This window comes from Sinohyriopsis cumingii, chromosome 17 (assembly GCF_028554795.1).
Source record: "Sinohyriopsis cumingii isolate HCF-2022 chromosome 17, ASM2855479v2, whole genome shotgun sequence".
NCBI lineage: Eukaryota > Metazoa > Mollusca > Bivalvia > Unionida > Unionidae > Sinohyriopsis > Sinohyriopsis cumingii.
The window spans coordinates 89,648,383-89,670,238 of record NC_142977.1 but is presented as its reverse complement, the minus strand read 5'-3'; the positions used below and the strand labels follow the sequence as shown (position 1 = coordinate 89,670,238).

Genomic DNA, 21,856 nt, shown 5'->3' with positions numbered 1-21,856 from the left:
TTCATGGTGTTTGTTTTTTGTAATCACATCATTATATATGTTTTTTATGTTATAGGTGTTTTGTAAAGCGCTTAGAGCTTCTGAAGATTATGCTCTGTGGTCTTATTTTCATGAAGTAAGGTCTTGAATGTTTGGTCTGTTCTGCCTCTCTGCTGCTGATGTACATGTACTAGATAAAATGTGTGGTTGTCATTCTTTGTTCAAGAATAATGTTTTATTGATTAAAGACTTAGTGCTGAGGAATGGTATTATTACAGTTACATTCAAGGAGAAATGTCCTCCTTTACTGAAACTTTGGATGTTTTCTTGTAAGATTTGTGATAATATAAGGATAAACACATATGTACTATTTTGAAGAATTTACACTTTTTCAGTTCATACAGGAATGGAAATGTAAGCAAAATAAAGCATTCCACTCCCTTCAAAAACCAAAAGCTCTTGATCTGTTGCGATGAGTCATATCTCATTGAAAACAATTGATATTCAATGTTATGTTTGGTATCAGTTCTCTTTTCCCAGCATGAATATGGTCACTTTAAAATGGTGCCAAATGCTCCTTTCTTTTTATTTTCTTGTCTCTTCAGTACATTTGACAATGCCAGACTTTTACTATCTCAATTAGGCCAGTACATCATTATCCAGGTATTATTCATGAGATTGTTATGTCTGTATGGCAGTAAGTTGTACCTCAGATCTACAACCACTCTTTGAAGACATTTAAGTGTCAGGTTTTGATAAAGTGTTTTGTTTTAAATTTTAGATTATGCTGTTGGAAGACCCAGGGCAGAGTATTTGCTTGGGAAGGTGAGTCAGTTAGTTACTAGTCATTATTTTTCTATTTCTTTTTTATTTAAAAGCAAAAATCAGAAATTGAAATTGACAACAAAGTAGACACTGTGTTTTTTGTTATAAAACTGCATCTTAACAAGGTGATACAATATATACTCACTTGTAAGTAATATCCAATTGCAAACTGAACTAATCCAGATCTGCCATCCTATAATGCTCTGGCAGATCAGGGTCTGTGCAGTTTGTTAGGAGTAATCAGTAGAAAAAACAACATCAACCATGAATTCATTATGTGATGGCAGATGAGGGTCTATGTTGTTTGCAACTGACTGAACTTGTAAGCAAGTATATATGGTATATGTGGCTCTCAGCATGATTCACATGCATTTATACTACTGTACTTTGTTTCTCTTCTCTTTTTGTTTGGTAATATTTCTGTTTAAGTGAGTATTTAATGAAATTTTATCATGTACACATACATATGATTCTATCAGTGGGTGGACAAAAATACCATTTAAATACTACACATACTGCTTTATGCTGAAATTCACTGCTTTTGAAATAATGAAGATTTACTGAAGATTTTGAAAACATTTAGAGCAAAAAAGCCATATTTTGTATGTGTTCTATCCAAACAGAATGATGTTTGGCTTAGTAATTGGCTTAGAGAGTCAAGCTGTCTATTGATTACCTTATTGCTGTAATCTGGAAAGTTTAAAGCCAAATGCAAAATGTTCTGTGAGATGTTGTCAATAATAATGGGATCCTGGTTGGCCCAAGATTTCTTTAAAGTCCTTGATTAAAAAATGAGCTAATCTTTGGTAGAGGTGACATAGATAGGAGAGACCAATCAAAAACTGATTTCAGCAGAAAAACTTGAGTTAATATTTTGAATTTTTGTATTGTTTAAGTGCTATTGTGTTGTTCAAGATGTTTTTGAGAAATATTTAAGTCTAGCTCATATATGTGAAAATACGGAAACTGCATTTTTGTCACAATGCCAAATAAACCATTGCCTAAGATATACTAGACCCAGGAATACATCTTAAATCCAGCTCAGTAACTTTCTCCTCAGGGTGAACATAGCTTGGACATGTATTGGAAAGCAGCCCTAAAAACCCAGCAACAGGAAAACTAGAGTTTGAACTTCTTTGCAGGCAGAGTCTGGTTGTTTTATCATTTGCCACTTCTATTGACAATACAGAGAGGACATTCTCCATTCTTTGCAAAATACAAATTGATTCTTGGGAAATCTGGACCAGAAAACTATTGATAGCCTGTTAAGTTTGAAACTTAATACTCACAATGTATGATATTAGTGGTCACCAGTCAGTATCTTGAGAAAAAATGCTTGTGGATTTTATTTTAAAAAACTGCCGTGAACTGGTATAAATAAACCATTTCCTGTACCTTGCCACAGTACTGAAACTACTCTTCTAAAAGTAGTTAATGACATTCTCTCTGCATTGGATAGTGGAAAGATTACAGTCCTCACCCTCCTTGATTTGTCTGCAGCATTTGACACAATAGACCATGATATATTACTTCACCATCTCCAACACGTATTTGGCATTCATGATACAGCCTTACTGTGGTTCAAGTCCTACTTGGTTAAGAGGACACAAATTGTATCTGCAAAAGGAATACACTCCAGCCCAGTTGATCTATGTTGTGGTGTTCCACAGGGGTCTGTTCTTGGACCTGTTCTCTTCATTCTGTACACTCAGTCACTGTCAAGTGTCATATATCATCATCCAGTGTCTCACCAATTGTACACTAATGACACCCAAATACACAAATCTAGCCACCCAACTGAAGTTGATGCTACCATCCAAGGTGTAAAGAGGTGCATTTCTGATATGAAATCATGGATGACATGCAACAAGCTGCAGATGAATGATGATAAAACTGAGGCCATTCTGATCACAACACAAAGACTTTCTCATTCACATCCTTTACCTCAAACAATAAATATCAGCAGCACCAACATTAAATTCACACAATCAGTACAAAATCTAGGTGTTACTCTGACAGTACTCTCACATTGCACCAACATGTCATGAACATATGCAAAGCTGCATATCTTGAGCTGAAACGCATCAGCTCAGTTTGCAAATAACTTTCAGTTGATGCCACTAAAACACTTGTGTGTTCATTAGTACTTTCAAGACTGGACTATCGTAACTCAGTTCTGTCTGGTTCATCTCAATATCTACTCCAGAAACTTCAAAAAGTTCAAAACACAGCTGCTCGGATCATACTTAGAGTACCACGATCAGAGCACACCTCCCCGCTGCTCTGTACCCTACACTGGCTATCCATTCGATCCAGAATTAAACACAAAATTTTTTCTCTGTGTTATGTTTCACTGATGGACTCTAGTCCAACACACCTATCTGACCTCATCCATGTGTACACACCAGCAAGATATTTACGCTCCTCTTCTGACAATCATATACTCATTATTCCCACTATGAAAACAAAGTCATATGGACAGCGTTCTTTTGCATACCAGGGCCCAGCAACGTGGAATGAATTGCCCACTGAACTTAGACACAAAGATACAGTCATCACATTCAAGAGGGCTCTCAAAACTTACTTATTTCAACTGCAAGAACAAACTTAAAGACCTAATAATGTTTCCTACCTTAAATATTCTCAGCATGTTTTTTAATGTTTTCTAATTTCATGGTGTTTGTTTTTGTAATCATATCATTATATGTTTTTTTATTATCTTATAGGTGTTGTTCTAATGTTGTAAAAGCGCTTAGAGCTTCTAAAGATTAGGCGCCATACAAAGTCCTCGTTATTACATTATTATTATTTAATTGATAACACTGACTGGTATTAATTCATTATTATTGTAACATTATCTGATTAAAATTTAAAAAATTGCAGTTTTATTATATATTGAAGAGAATACATACGATGACTTGTTCTCCTTTCTCCTTAAAACGAATACAATTTATTTTGATAAAAAATTGAAATTTGTAAATCTACTGGTTTAATGTCTTGGATCTGTCACACGTATAGCAGGCATCATGTACAATTTTGTTTGAAAATCAAATAACTTAGGACTTGACCTTATCTGATGGATTTGATTTTAGGTATGGAATTAAGTTTGATATATGAGGAATATGAAAACAAATAGGTGGTGTTTTATAGAGTCAAAGCATTGTTAGAATCACCAGCTCTCATTAAACTACTTGGGGTTACAAGCACAACTAGTCAGGAAAAATCCCTATCTCCCTGGTTGCTAATTACATCTCAGTTTTGTATTGAGAGTTATTTCTTCCTTGTATTCAAGAAACATGGCCCATACATTGATACAATAGAGTAGATGACTCTATCATGTGCACAGGTGTGTGATTGACCAATCACACCCAAGGGTCAGAAAGTTGTATTCAGAAATGAGGTTTTGTTGAGGCCCACCAATTCTTTTAGTCCAAACTAATATATGCAATCAAGTATTTTTTCTCATTTGTTACTTTGAAAAGTCTGTATGGATTCACTTATAAGCCGAGCCCAGCTGCAGAAATCATAGACCCTGATGTGCTGTTGTATAGTGTGACAGCAGATCAGGGTCTGTTCTGTTTGTTCAAATGATTGCTCCCAATGAACTGCACAGAGCCAGTTTGTCTATGCAGTCTGTGGATCTGTTCAGTCTGCAGTCTGTGAAGTCAGTCAGTCTGTGCAGATCTGGGTCTGTGCAATCAGTCAGTCTGTGCAGATCTGGGTCTGTGAAGTCAGTCAGTCTGTGCATATCTGGGTCTGAAGTCATTCAGTCTGTGCATATCTGGGTCTGTGAAGTCAATCAGTCTGTGCAGATGTGGGTGAGGGTAGATCTGGGTCTGCAGTCAATCAGTCTGTGCGGATCTGGGTCTGTGCAGTTTGCAGTCTGTGCAGATTTGGATCTGTGCAGTCAGTCAATCTGTGCAGATCTGGGTCTGTGCAATCAGTCAGTCTGTGCAGATCTGGGTCTGTGAAGTCAGTCAGTCTGTGCATATCTGGGTCTGAAGTCATTCAGTCTGTGCATATCTGGGTCTGTGAAGTCAATCAGTCTGTGCAGATGTGGGTGAGGGTAGATCTGGGTCTGCAGTCAATCAGTCTGTGCAGATCTGGGTCTGTGCAGATTTGGATCTGTGCAGTCAGTCAATCTGTGCAGATCTTGGTCTGTGCAATCAGTCAGTCTGTGCAGATCTGGGTCTGTGAAGTCAGTCAATCTGTGCTTATCTGGGTCTGTGAAGTCAGTCAGTCTGTGCAGATGTGGGTGAGTGAAGTCAGTCAGTCTGTGCAGATTTGGGTCTGTGCAGTCAGTCAATCTGTGCAGATCTGGGTCTGTGCAGTCAGTCAGTCAGTCTGTGCAGTCAGTCAGTCTGTGTAGATCTGGGTCTGTGCAGTCAGTCAATCTGTGTAGTCGATCAATCTATGCAGATCTGGGTCTGTGCACTTTGCAGTCTGTGCACATTTGGGTCTATGCAGTCAGTCAGTCTGTGCAGATCTGGGTCTGTGCAGTCAGTCAGTCTTTGCAGATCTGGGTCTGTGCAGTCAGCCAATCTGTGCAGATCTGGGTCTGTGCAGTCAGTCAGTCTTTGCAGATCTGGGTCTGTGCAGTCAGCCAATCTGTGCAGTCTGTCTGTGCAGATCTGGGTCTGTGCAGTCAGTCAATCTGTGCAGTTTGCAGTCTGTGCAGATTTGGGTATGTGCAGTCAGTCAGTCTGTGCAGATTTGGGTCTGTGCAGATCTGGGTCTGTGCAGTCAGTCAATCTGTGCAGTTTGCAGATGGACTCAACTTGTAAGCGATTATACATGGTAGTAAGGTATCATTACATTTTAGATCATTGGCCTGAATATAGCAGTAGAAATATAGAATATTTCTGTACCTTTTTATATCATTGGATTGAGCTTAAAGAGTATAGTTTCCAACAAGGTATTTGTTGTTAATGAAGATTATAGCTTCAGATCAGCAAAATCTATCTCTGTCATGTTCAAATACATATAACAGTGGAGATGTTCATGGTGTCATAAAAATAGTGACATCATCTTTATAGTGTCACTCATATTGGTCAAAGCTTATCCACATGGCTTTGTGTGTGTGTGATTTGGATTTTTAACACAGCTTGAACAATTTTTCAGTCATATAACTACATTATCTGCAGTGTGGCAGCTTATAGTGATGTCTAGCACTGGGGCAACATGCCACATACATGTAGCATGATGTCTCACCCAGTCACATTATCATGACACCAGGTCAACCAGTCCTAACACTATTTTCTTAATGCTGAGTGCCAAACAAGGCAGCTGCTAGTACCATTTTTATAAGTCTTTGGTATAACTTGGCTGGGGTTTGAACCTGTGACCTCCTGCATCCAAGACAGATGCTCTAACCACTTAAGCCACTGGAGCAGTCACAGTTTTGTTACATGTGCAAACTATATCATACACATATACAACAGTGAGAGAAAAACATAAATATCCAGATACTTTTAATTAATTTGTAAAAAAATTGGAGGGCAGGGGATTACCAATTTGTGTTTTGTTGTTTCTGCAAATTGTAAATTTGAGACCACATGGTACAAAGATTATTTTGTGGAAACAGTAGGGACCCTTAAATGGAAACAATATAATTCATCCTGTGTAAACAATAGGACCCTTTCCCAAAAGCATGAATGTACCAAGGAAAAATGGTATTTCTGCAAAACCATAAACATTGATACACATGAAGAAAAAAAAGAATTTTCAGTTGGATGCTGATTTTGATACTCAGTTTAAATTAATTAATTTTGATGGTTGCAGTACACGTATGGTATTTATTCATTTTATCAGTAGGTGCAATACACATGTGGTACTTTTTCATTTTAATAGCAGGTGCAATACACATATGGTATTTCATTTTAATAGTAGATGCAATACACATATGGTATTTATTCATTTTAATGGTAGGTGCAATACACATATGGTATTTATTAGTTTTAATAGTAGTTACAGTACACATATGTTACTTATTCATTTTGATAATAGGTGCAATACACATATGTTACTTATTCATTTTAATAGCAGGTGCAATACACATATGGTATTTCATTTTAATAGTAGGTGCAATACACATATGGTATTTATTCATTTTAATAGTAGGTGCAATACACATATGGTATTTATTCATTTTAATAGTATGTGCATTACACATATAGTATTTATTCATTTTAATAGTAGGTGCAATACACATATGGTATTTATTCATTTTAATAGTAGGTGCAATACACATATGGTATTTATTCATTTTAATTGCAATACACATATGGTATTTATTCATTTTAATACTAGGTGCAATACATATATGGTATCTATTCATTTTAATAGTAGGTGCAATACACATATGGTATTTATTCACTTTGATAGTAAGTGCAATTCACATGTGGTATTTATTCATTTTCATAGTAGGTGCAATACACATATGGTATTTATTCATTTTAATAGTAGATGCAATACCTTTATAATATTCCTAATTTTTTTTCTTTTCAGGTTATCATGTTTACACAAAATCTGACAGAAATTGCTTTCATTACTGGAGATCAGGTTGGTAAACATGTAGCAAAAGTACTATGAATTACTATCATCATTTGTTAGAACCTACATAATTAAGTCTATGATCACTTTTGATCCCTGCCTATTGTGACCACTGGAGAATCCCTGCCCATTGTGATCATTGAAGATCCCTACCCATTGTGACCACTGTAGATCCCTGCCCATTATAACCACCACAGATGCCTGCCCATTATAACCACTGCAGATGGTTGCCCATTGTGACTACCGCTGATCACTGCCCATTGTGACCACTGCTAATTCCTGTCTATTGTGACCACTGCACATGCCTGCCTATTGTGACCACTGCCCATTGTGACTAATGCTAATCCCTGCTCATTGCAATCACAAAATTTAGTTCATTGTAGACCTTTTGTTAATGGATATGAACACTGATTTTTCCAGTGTCTTGTATCATCCAGCCAAGACTTTTTGTCTGCATTTATAACTGGATCATACAGAGTGCACTGTATATCTCTTCTGGATCTTTGACAGAGATTATAATAGGTTTTTCAGTTGCTCATTAAGTGAACAAAATTTTATGTGAAGTGAAGCTTTAATATGGACACATGTGCTCCAATACCATTTGATTTGGATTTTCATTAACAATAAATCTGAATTAATACATCCATTCAAAGAATCATGAAGAAATCTATCCTTAAAAAATGTTATTCAGGTTCTGAGACATGTGAATCAAGTGAGTCTGGATTGTTGAGGCTATTTTTGTTATCTGATGAGTCATAATGAGGCTAATAAATAATAGGCTATTGGGAATTATTATTTATCCAATAAAACTCTCATTTAGAGATGATGCTAATTTATAAATGATGTTTATTTCACCTGGCTGTTAGGTCAAGTCAGCTTACAGTATGTTTGTTTGTCCATTGTGTGTCAAGTTGTCCCTCAGGCCAGCATTCAGCACTTGCTTTTATCAAGCTTTTCTAAAGAAAGATTTCAACCAAACTTGTCACAGAGCATCCTGGCAGACTGATACAGATGATGCTAATTCACCATCAAATATGGAAGCTGCTATTACTAAAAGTACAAAAGCATCTTTCAATGATTTCCCAAAATACCACTGAAAAGGATTTCATAAAATTTGACAAAAGATACTTTTAAAGTTAGTATAAATGATAGTGATCCACTTTTAATTATTGCCGCTATTGTCAAAAATAGATAAACATGTCAGTTATCTGACAACAGTTGTTATTTCAAACTTTTTCTTAAAGGAATACAAGACCAAATTCAACCAAACTTGGCACAGTTTATGCTCAAAACATTTCAATTTGTAAAATGAAGCCAATTCACCATATAAATAATTGTAATGATTTCTTTTCAAAAACTTCTGAACAGAATTTGATTCAGTTTGGAATGTATCCTGGCATGGAAGACCTATCAAATTTGGTGCCAGTCTGCAATTAATTATGGCCACTGTTACTAAAAATAAAAACAGCTTTAAACAACTTGTCCAAGACTGCAGAATAGAATTTAATCAAATTTGAAGAGAAGCATCTTGGCAAAAAGACATTTCAGTTTTCTAGAAATGGTAATAATCTGCCATCAAATATGGCTGCCATTAAAACAAATTAGAAAACCTTTAAAACAACTTCTCCAAAACTGCTGAATAAAATTGGACCAGGCCTGATGTAAAGCACCCTGATATATAGACCTTCATATATATGCAAGTGATGTCAATCTACCTTCAAATATTGCTGCTATTAGTGAAAATAGCAACAAAACAATTACCTAACTTTTCTAAACAATAGCTGAATTTGATGGAAAGTATACTGGTAGGACTTTAAATTTTTTACAAATGATGTCAGTTTGCCATCAAATGTGGCCACCATTAATAAAACGCGAAAACATTTTTAAATGACTTCTAAAAAATCACTTTGAATATGTCCACATTTTACAGAAAGAATTCTGGCATAAAGGGCTTTGAAGTTTGTACCGATGATACTTATCTGCCATGAATATGGTTACTAAAAATAGAATTATCTTCACAAACTTCTTCCAAATTTAACAGAAAAGTGCTGAACAGAATTTAACCAACTTTAACACAAAGCATCCTGGCACAGGGCCTGTCATTACAGAGCAAATCATGCAATCAGATGTGGCACAGGGCCTGTCATTACAGAGCAAATCATGCAATCATATATGGCACAGGGCCTGTCATTACAGAGCAAATCATGCAATCAGATATGGCACAAGGCCTGTCATTACAGAGCAAATCATGCAATCATATATGGCACAGGGCCTGTCATTACAGAGCAAATCATGCAATCAGATATGGCACAGGGCCTGTCATTACAGAGCAAATCATGCAATCATGTGGCACAGGGCCTGTCATTACAGAGCAAATCATGCAATCATATATGGCACAGGGCCTGTCATTACAGAGCAGATCATGCAATCATATATGGCACAGGGCCTGTCATTACAGAGCAGATCATGCAATTAGATATGGCACAGGGCCTGTCATTACAGAGCAAATCATGCAATCTGATGTGGCACAGGGCCTGTCATTACACAGCAAATCATGCCATCAGATATGGCACAAGGCCTGTCATTACAGAGCAAATCATGCAATCAGATATGGCACAGGGCCTGTCATTACAGAGCAAGTCATGCTGATGTGCAATCAGATATGAATGGAGATTTTAAAAAAACGGGAGAAATTTGGAATGGTTGTTTGCATACCATATGGAATCAACCAGCTTTGGTGAAATTTTACTAGAAATCATCCTTCAGACCCAGGTTTCTTGACCAACTGGTCTTGCATTTCTTTGTTAGGCAGATATCAGGTAGGTGAGAACTCTTGAGGTACACTCATGCCTCTAATGAAGAAATTATTCTCATTAGAAGTGTCATATAAAGGTGAGTGTGAGAAACATTGATGCCAGATAAACAAGACTCAACTGTTTTTCTTTTTACACACAATTTCAGTTAGCCACATGTAGGCAGTTCAACAATACAAATTTAATGATATACTTTCTAGTATAACATTTATACAGATGTTTTCTGTTCACCAGTACACATTTAATGATATACTTTTTGTATAGCATTCATACAGATGTATGCAGTTCACCAGTACACATTTAATGATATACTTCTAGTATAGCATATATAAACATGTTTTCAGTTCACCAGTACACATTTAATGATATACTTCTAGTATAGCATTCATACAGATGTATGCAGTTAACATATATTTGGCTTCTGCATTTAATGTTACTTTTCCCATATAACATTCATAGAAATATAAGCATTTCACATGTTTAATGTTACACCTGCCATAAGCTCAGATATTTAAGGTATATGCATACACATTTACCAGTAAAGTTTTCTCTCCCATGTAGAATACATACAGCTGTAAGCAGTTCATATACATACAGTGTATGAGTTTAATACTCCTTTGGTGCAGCATTCATACAGCTGTAAGCAGTTCATATATGTACTGTGTATGAATTTAATATTACTATTTCAGTAAAGCATTCGTATAGCTGTAAGCAGTTCACATATGTACAGTGTATGAATTTAATGTTACTTCTTTGGTACAGCATTCATACAGCTGTAAGCAGTTCATATATGTACAGTGTATGAATTTAATGTTACTTCTTTGGTACAGCATTCATACAGCTGTAAGCAGTTCATATATGTACAGTGTATGAATTTAATGTTACTTCTTTGGTACAGCATTCATACAGCTGTAAGCAGTTCATACATGTACAGTATATGAATTTAATGTTACTTCTTTGGTTCAGCATTCATACAGCTGTAAGCAGTTCATATATGTACAGTGTATATATTTAACATTGCTCCTTTGGTATAGCATGCATACAGCTGTTGAGTTCAGATTTCCTTATTATATGTGCAGACTGGAGCTATACGGGTGTTTCTACTGACTCTCTGTGCAGGCATAGTCCTATGAATGTTGTTTTGAATTTTAAAAAAATATGCAAAGTTAGTACAAATAAGGTATATAATAAATATCAAACCACATTTGCAATTAGATCCATGAAATTTGTTCTATCATTAACTCAGAACAACACACAAAATGTATTTTTGTGTATTGACATCATTTAGATGGAATTTTTAACTATGCTGGGTTAGAGTGAGGTTCATTGGATTAATTGTTAAGCTGGTAGTTTTCTCTAGGTTGGATCAGAGTGAGTCTCCTTAGATGTATACCTTATTTGGAATAATAGGTTTTATCAACTGTTTATGAGTGCTTTTAAAACTTTTCAAACTTGAAGCAGTTATAGAGATAATTATTTGAGGTATTAGTCATAGTAAATTGCAAACAGCATCAATTCAGTTTCTCATTTCCTGTCAAGTGTACTTGTAAAGTTGCAGAAACCCAGAAACTCTAATTAAAATGCATATTTACAGATGGTTATGGTAATTGCATGTATGCATTTCTTCAGCTAGTTTATTGGATGTTTGACTTTTTCCTGGTTTAATATATTGTAAACTGTCTAATCTGGATTATTTTCAGAGGTAAACTTTCCTCCAAAGCCGGAAATATTTTAAATGAGGTTCATGTTCTAAATTTGGCAGAAAACTGGTTTTACCTGTCTGTAATATGCACCAAACTGCAAACAGCATAGACCCAGATCTGCCATCATATAATGCCCCATAGATCCAGATCTGCCATCATATAATGCACCATAGATCCAGATCTGCCATCACATAATGCCCCATAGACCCAGATCTGCCATCATATAATGCACCATAGACCCAGATCTGCTATCACATAATGCCCCAGTATATATCTGCCATCACATAATGCCCCCTAGACCCAGATCTGCCATCACATAATGCACCATGGACCCAGATCTGCCATCACATAATGCCCCAGTATATCTGCCATCACATAATGTCCATAACAGACCATGGTCTATTATGTTAATTGTATATATGATTTAAGGCAAACAACACAGACCCAGATTTACCCAAGCATATCATTATCTGTTATGTTGGTTATCATTTTAAGTTACAAGGATACATTCTGATTCATCATTGTATTAGGTGATGGCAGATCTGTGTTTACAATTGTTGGGAAGCTTGGTACATGTTACATAAGCAAATAAGGTATTGGAATAGACAAAGCTATCACTGGTAAAAGAAAAACAATACTTGTCAATGATACTTGCAGTTAGATTAAGATGTCTGCAAGACATATCTTGTAAACAGACTGAGAAGGAAATCTGTATAGATGTGTGTCTGTGCTAATTTATGACATAGTTAATCACAGCGCTTAGACAAATATCGGAGTAACAGCTATTATGTAAGGAGTGATGATTACATTAGACTGCCATAGTAACAAAGATATTTATTCAGATTAGATTCTGCATTTTCATTATCTCACCACTCAGTGCAACCACTTGAGGCATTGAGAGTACCATACATAACATAGACAATACAATACATAACATGGAGTACCATAATAACATTTAGAGTACCTTAACCTAACAGAGAGTACCATACATAGCATAGAGTATCATACATAGAGAGTACCATAATAACATAGAGATTACCATATATAACATTGACAGTACCATATATAATATAGAGAGTACCATTCATTATATAGAGATTACCACCTCTCTGGTGGCCTAGTGGTTAGAGTGACTGTCTCAGATGCGGGATATCGTGGGTTCGATCCCCGGCTAAGTACTGCCAAAGACTTATAAAAATGCTACTAACAGCTGCCTCGTGTGGCATTCATTATTAAGAGGTTAGTGTTAGGATTGGTCAGCCTGGTGTCAGGATGACATCACTATAAGCTGCCACATTGCAGACATCATAGCAATATGACTAAAAAATTGTTACAACTATGTTAAAAATCAAAATCACATCACACACACATATAGAAATTACCATACATAACATTGAGGGTACTGTGTATAATATTGAGAGTACCGTATATAACATTGAGAGTACCATACATATATAGAGTACCATACATTATATAGAGATTGCCATACATAACATTGAGAGTACCATACATAATATAGAGAGTACCATACAGTATATAGAGAGCACCATATATAACATGGAGAGTACCATACATTATATTAAGAGTACTATACATTATATAGAGATTGCCATACATAACATTGTTGTTGTTGTTGTAGGGTTTAACACCATTTTTCAACACACGATAGGCCATACATGGCGGCCAGTATTAATGGTGGAGGAAGAACCCGGGAAAACTCCGGAAAGAACCACCGACCCACGAGAAGCCACTGGCAAGCTTTCTCACATACCCACATTAGCCGAATACATAACATTGAGAGTACCATATATAAACATTGTGAGTACCATATATAGACATTGAGAGTACCATGCATAGCATTGAGACTAACATACATAACATTTAGAGTACTTACATAACACTGAGAATATATTGAGAGTACCATGCTAACATTGAGAGTACCATACATAACATTGTTAGTACCATATTAACATTGAGAGTCCCATACATAACATGACATTGGATGTATACTGAGAGTACCATACATACACTGAGTATACCATGTATAACACTGAAAGTATACTGAGAGCACCATACTTGACAATGAGTGTACTGTACATAATTTTTGAAAGTATATTGAGAGTACCATACATAATATTTGAATGATTTATGAAAAATAACATAGGTTTCATATGGTTTTTTTTGTTGTTGTTGGGTTTAACGCCATTTTTCAGCACACGATAGGCTATGCATGGCAGCCAGTATTAATGGTGGAAGAAGAACCTGGGAAAACCCCGGGAAGAACCACCGACCCACGAGAAGCTACTGGCAAGCTTTTTCGCATACCCACATTGGCCGAATCCTGGACTCGAACCCACACAGACAGAGTTGAGATGGCAGTTATCCGTAACGGAGAGCACTTTAGACCACTCGGCCACTCGGGGCCTCAGGTTTCATATAAACTTCCTTATAAATCAATTCTAACTACAAACAGCAAAGACCCTGATTTGCCATTGCATAACATTCTTGCAGATCAGTGTCCAAGTTGTTTGTTCTACTGATTACTCCTAACAAGCTGGATAGACCCAGATCTGCTGGCACATTATGCAATGGCAGATCTGTATGTGTTGTTTGTTCTACTGATTACTCCTAACAAACTGCATAGACCCAGATCTGCTGGCAAATTATCTGAGTAAATGTAGTTTGCAGTTGTATCCAACTTATAAGTGAGCATATATGTTTCCTTGTTATTTGAACCTAAGAAATAAAATGTACTGCTTGATCAGCCCAGACGACGATTATAAACTGATTCCACAGGATCAGAATAAAAGAAGCATCTTACAGCTTTTTTCCAAGTTACATTTAGCACTGTGAGTCCATGCACAGTATTCATGAAACTTTTTAGTTGCAGTGTACACACAAACTCAAACTTCCCTTGTCATAAATCTTATATTTGTAAAATTTTTACAAAGTTAACTTTATATATTTATCACATCTGTATTTAGCCTATTACTGATTTGCAATCAGTTAGCTTATGTACTTTATGTTATATAAGCAGTTTCATGAACACATAGCCAGACTAACTATTCTTTTAACTTTTTGAGCATTAAGCTCAAGAGAAGTTAAAAAAAACCCACAAAATCAGATGTGAAACTTGAGTTACTTGTGCTTATTCAAATTTTGAAAGTGTAATAGAGGGACAAGAAATATTTGAAAGTTCTGTGTTTCATGTTTTATTTTTATTCAAGTTATAGACTAAAGTTTTGGGGCTTTCAGCTTGAGCATGAGTTTCTGGCTCAAAAAGTCTTGAGAATACAGAGCCTGATTGTTGTAGGGCCTGATTCTTACAGGGCCTGATCCTTGCAAGGTCTGATCGTTACAAAGCATGATCCTTACAGATCCTGTTTCTTACAAGGCCTGATCTTTGCATGGTCTGATCATTACAAGACCTAATCCTTATAGAGCATGATCATTTCAGGGCCTGATTCTTACAGGGCCTGATCCTTGCATGGTCTGATCATTGCAAGACCTAATCCTTATAGAGCATGATCATTTCAGGGCCTGATTCTTACAGGGCCTGATCCTTGCAAAGTTTGATTGTTACAAGACCTGATCATTTCAGGCCCTGATTCTTACACGGCCTGATCCTTACAAGGCCTGATTCTGTCAGGGCCTGATTCTTACAAGGTCTGATCCTTACAAGGCCTGATTTTACAGGGCCTGATCCTTGCAAGGTCTGATCCTTTCAGGGCCTGATCTTTGACCTGATCCTGTTGACACCAAAAATTTTGAGAGATGACCGTGGCTCAATCATAAAATACAAAATGAAACTGATTCTCGGAAATCCATTGATATTTTTAAACTTAATGAGCTAATAGAGGAAGGTACATTTATTGAGCTGTGGTTACAAAATCTCCCAATTTCCAGGCTTTGAAAATTTGAAAACATATTTGTATGGATATGTACCATGGTATCAAACTGATCTAATAGGTGTATCTCTCACAACCATATATAACCAACCCATGTCATTGCATCAGTACAGAATTAGAAAGAATGACTGAAATGCATAAAGAATAAGAAAGATACTAACAGTTGCACAGGAATAGTTTTGACAATATGGTGGATCATTCTCAACAACATGAAAAGAAACTGTTATTTGATGAAAAGGGATAGCCAATAAGAGTGCAAATTTTGTACAGTAAAACCTGTCTTGAAAGGCCAATGAGACCACCTGTCTTGAGAGACCATATTCTCAATGCAAAAATTTATTGATTTTATAGCATTGTGACCTGTTATTAGAGACCTCCTGCCTTGAGAAACCATAATTTGTTGGCAGAAAGGGTGGTCTTTCCAGGCAGGTTCTACTGTACTCTCAAATTTTTTCCAGACACCATCAGTAAAATATGTACATTATTTTATTTTTGTGTCCTGTGAAAGGTAGGAGTAAAATAACTTACCTTAGCTTTCTTGATATGCTCAATTTTTCTTCAGGAAAACAAGATAGAGGAAAGCAAATGGTTAAAGATTAAATGAGTTTACCAAGGGGCCTGTCAGGATAATGTTGTGGTAAAATATTCACTTTTACATCATATTGCAGAGTTTGGTCACTAGATCAAGCGTAGTGCAAGGGTTAATGTCTGTTTAACCAAGGTTTGGTTGGTGTTACAACTCTAGGTGTTAAACTCAGTAATAAAAAAGAGTGAAACCTACAAGTTTAGTAAAATTCAACAAATAATTCCTTTCCCTTGATCACAAACTGAAAATTTAAAAGGAACTTATAGTATGGTGAATTAAATCCCAAATAGTCCTAAAAGTTCCATCACAAGTCTAAAAGTAAAGAGTATTCTGAATTAATTCCAATAGTGTTCTGAATGCATTCCATTCTTGATATACCAGTAGCCTGGAATAGTGTTGATGTGCAAACAGTCTTAATGTTTCACAATGATATAATCCAGAATGTTTCTAAATGAATTCACAATAATCCCAAAATAGTGATTTAGTCCAAAAGTATTCATGAGTACGCTGTACTTCAATGAATAATTTAAGTAAATAAATCCTCTCAAAATAAAACTGAACACAACCTAAAAGAATGATTCCACTTCAAATGTTAAGATAGGAATAAATCTTTCAGATGTAATCAGTCTTAATATACACACCTAAGACACAATAAAATGACCAGAATAACTGTCAAAAGTTCATTTCTAGAATTATAAGTTACAAACAGGATCAGGACAGATATTACTAAAATTGTAGGAAAGAACATGGTAAATATCAGGTTAACCAGGAATTCCTCAGGGGAAAACCAATGTTCTAACCTCAGACAAAAGTAAACATGTTTTCTGAAAAGTAATATTTATCTTAAAATGTAATCTACAATCAGAAACAAAAATTATCTATGACATTAGTCAGGTATGCCCAAACTCCTACACACAATTATGGACAAAGGTCTCCTGATTTGCGAGATTCATCTATGCTAAATAACGTGTTATGTCAATATAACATCTGAGTGCAAAATACACTGTAACCTACAAACATGATCACCTTCTTAAAAGGCCACCTGTCATATACAGCCATGATCTTTCTTTCCCTTCAAACATGTTTATTCTCTACTTTGGACATAAGCATTCTGATAGTATAACCTACATCCATCCATCTATCTTCAGTCAAGTTGCCCATACATACAACTATCCATCATATCTTCTGTCCATCTGTCCGTACAACTACCATCATATATTCTGTCCATCTGTCCATACATACAACTACCATCATATGTTATGTCCATCTGTTCTGTTGTGTATATTTAATTTGCATTTTTTTAAATTTTATTTTATTATATGCTATGGGTAAATATATTTTGGACTTGACCTTGTCCAAAATCAAGTCATTTTCTACCTGATCTGAATCATTGATTTTTTAAAATTCTTTAAACAACTATAACATAGCTAATATTTTCTCTACGAGTATGGGTTAACTATTAGGATTATTATCTTGGCCTGACTCAAGAACATTGTGTTTACCTTGTACTTTATTATAACTTTAGTAACAGACAGTCTAATTATGATTAGTATTTTTCTACAGTTGAATTTTTGTCCCACATCCTGGGTCTTTTCTGTGCCTTAGTTTTTATATAACTTGTTTACTGGAAACATTATTTATTCTTGCAGTACCATCTGAAGCAGAAATCAGTCTTATTTTTGTATCCAGTATTTCATTTGGACTGGAATTTATTTATTCAAAATATTTAATTCAAGTTATTCTTCTGTGGAAATACGAAGTACTCAGAAATAACATTCTTTGAGATAGAGACTTAGATTTATAGTGAAATTCAAATAAGGATGTATTCTTGGATTGTATTATTGTAATCCAACTGAAGACTGTTGGCATATTTCCACAATACAGGTCACCATAGGCACATCAACACTTCCAGTCTTGGATTTATTTTTGAATACCACTAAAGTGTATTCAGAACTTTATTCATTAGGATTTGTATTATTAGTTCTTGGATTATTTGGGATTTAATTCACAATACAGTAAGTTGTTTTAAATATTTTTTCACTTTCAATAAATTATTTATTGAATTGTACAAAGTTTGTTGCTTCTCACTCTTTTCTATTACTTATTTTTAGATCACAGAGTCATAATAGTCCATAGATACAACTGTCCATCACACCTTCTGTCCATAAATACAATTATCCATCATATCTTCTGTCCATCTGTCAATACATACAACTATCCATGACATGCTCTTTTCCATCTGTCCATATACAACTTTCCATCATACCCTCTACCCATCTGTCCATACATTCAACTACCATATCTTCAGTCCAGCTGTCTATATATACAATTAGCATATCTTCTGTCCATCTGTCTATATATACAACTAACATATATTCTGTCCATCTGTTTACATATGCAACTAGAATATCTTCTCTCCATCTGTCCATACATTCAACTAGCATATCTTCAGTCCAGCTGTCTATATATACAGCTAGCATTTCTTCTGTCCATCTGTCTATATATACAACTAGCATATCTTCTGTCCATCTGTCTGTATATATACAACTAGCATATATTCTGTCCATCTGTTTATATATATACAACTAGCATATATTCTGTCCATCTGTTTATATATGCAACTAGAATATCTTCTCTCCATCTGTCCATACATTCAACTAGCATATCTTCAGTCCAGCTGTCTATATATACAACTAGCATCTCTTCTGTCCATCTGTCTATATATATATTCAACTAGCATATCTTCTGTCCATCTGTCTATATATATACAACTAGCATATATTCTGTCCATCTGTTTATATATGCAACTAGAATATCTTCTCTCAATCTGTCCATACATTCAACCAGCATATCTTCAGTCCATCTGTCTATATATACAACTAGCATCTCTTCTGTCCATCTGTCTATATATATGCAACTAGCATATCTTCTGTCCATCTGTCTGTATATATACAACTAGCATATATTCTGTCCATCTGTTTATATATGCAATTAGAATATCTTCTCTCCATCTGTCCATACATTCAACTAGCATATCTTCAGTCCATCTGTCTATATATACAACTAGCATCTCTTCTGTCCATCTGTCTATATATACAACTAGCATATCTTCTGTCCATCTGTCTGTATATATACAACTAGCATATATTCTGTCCATCTGTTTATATATGCAACTAGAATATCTTCTCTCAATCTGTCCATACATTCAACCAGCATATCTTCAGTCCAGCTGTCTATATATACAACTAGCATCTCTTCTGTCCATCTGTCTATATATACAACTAGCATATCTTCTGTCTATCTGTCTTTATATATACAACTAGCATATCTTCTGTCCATCTGTCTATATATACAACTAGCATATCTTCTGTCCATCTGTCTATATATACGACTAGCATATATTCTGTCTATCTGTCTTTATATATACAACTAGCATATCTTCTGTCCATCTGTCTATATATACAACTAGCATATCTTCTGTCCATCTGTCTATATATACGACTAGCATATATTCTGTCTATCTGTCTATATATACAACTAGCATCTCTTCTGTCCATCTGTCTATATATACAACTAGCATATCTTCTGTCTATCTGTCTTTATATATACAACTAGCATATCTTCTGTCCATCTGTCTATATATACAACTAGCATATCTTCTGTCCATCTGTCTATATATATACAACTAGCATATATTCTGTCCATCTGTTTATATATGCAACTAGAATATCTTCTCTCAATCTGTCCATACATTCAACCAGCATATCTTCAGTCCAGCTGTCTATATATACAACTAGCATCTCTTCTGTCCATCTGTCTATATATACAACTAGCATATCTTCTGTCTATCTGTCTTTATATATACAACTAGCATATCTTCTGTCCATCTGTCTATATATACAACTAGCATATCTTCTGTCCATCTGTCTATATATACGACTAGCATATATTCTGTCCATCTGTCTATATATACAACTAGCATATATTGTGTCCATCTATCCATACATACAACTAGCATATCTTCAGTCCATCTGTCCATACATACAACTTTCCATCATACCTTCTGTTCATACATGCAAATGTCCATCCAGTTATTGAGTGAAATTTTGCATTTATGTCACTATGGGGCATTTGTATTACATTAACATTTCCAGTTCACTTATATTACTCTCCTACCCCACCCCTGTTGAACAACCACCTCCCTTATAAATAGCCTAAATTATTCTTGCTCACAGACAGCTCCAGTTAACCATGCACATTTTTTTTTTGGCAGAAATTGGCAGCATTTGTTGTATGGCAGTATAATCAACATAAAGTGAAGGAAGTTTGAACTTTACTTTTAATATAGTCTGATGAAATCACAGTTTTCATATTCTGTATTTTTCAGATGGGGTCATATTTTGGCTATTCAGTTGCTGTACAAGATCTGAATGGAGATGGGTAAATTACTCATGATGGCTAATGCTAATGTCTTGAAAGAGAATTTAATCATTTGGAAATAAAACATTCATTATTGTTAACAGATTATTTCTCCATAACAACAACAATCACACAACATTATGCTGTCCTTGATAGTAATAATAACAACAATAATAATAATAATAATAATTTATTATTATTATTATTATTAGCTGCAGCAGCAGCAGTAGTATTACCTCATCAACGTATTTCTTAATATGTAACTCTTTTGTTTTGATCAATAAAGTACATATTATTGTTCCCACATTTTCCAAAGAAGTGGAAACCAATTAATCATTATTTCCATTCATCTATCACACATTTGTTTCCATTCAGTAACTTGAAATTGATTTGAGTGAAATGAATGAAATTTGCTATTCATGTATATCACCACCAGAGGCTGAGTCCTTTACCATCCATTTAGTATTTTCAACATCAAAGGTTCTGATCAACATTTTAAAGTTCTTTATATATTCTTTTTTCTGCTCTACAGTTTGATTTTCTGTTCTACAGCTTGATAGTAGATCTTATTTTATTCATATGTTCTCATCGATTTTTTCTTGAAATTTCAGCATGCATGATATTGTAATTGGAGCTCCTCTTTTCTCCGACTTCAAATCAGATGAATCTTATGAGACAGGGAGAGTCTATATTTACTATCAAAATGGCAAGGTACATATGGCAATATCTTCTTAACATTCTCCTACTCATCCCAAAATGGAAAGTTACATATGGCAATATCTTTATCAAAATGGCAAGGTACATATGGCAATATCTTCTTAACATTCTCCTACTCATCCCAAAATAGGAAGTTACATATGGCAATATCTTTATCAAATTGCAAGGTACATATGGTAATATCTTTATCAAATTGCCAAGGTACATATGGCAATATCTTCTTTGACATTCTACTGTCCATATCAAAATGTCAAGGTACATATGGCAATATCTTTATCAAATTGCCAAGGTACATATGGCAATATCTTCCTTGACATTCTACTATCCATATCAAAATGGCAAGGTACATATGGC

General features: G+C 35.1%; 1 protein-coding gene across 3 annotated transcripts in view; it reads left to right on the top strand.

The window, feature by feature from the left end:
- Positions 1-21,856, top strand: part of LOC149779392 (integrin alpha-PS2-like) — a 305,876-nt gene that overhangs the window by 141,274 nt on the left and 142,746 nt on the right. For all 3 annotated transcript variants that reach the window (XR_016415642.1, XM_089940054.1, XM_089940053.1), the window contains exons 9-12: positions 761-804; positions 7,312-7,365; positions 20,754-20,806; positions 21,397-21,496. Coding sequence is in view for 2 of the 3 variants with exons in the window: in XM_089940054.1 (XP_089796180.1) it covers positions 761-804; positions 7,312-7,365; positions 20,754-20,806; positions 21,397-21,496 (251 nt within the window). In the remaining variant the exon portion in view is untranslated. The remainder of the gene's footprint in view (positions 1-760; positions 805-7,311; positions 7,366-20,753; positions 20,807-21,396; positions 21,497-21,856) is intronic.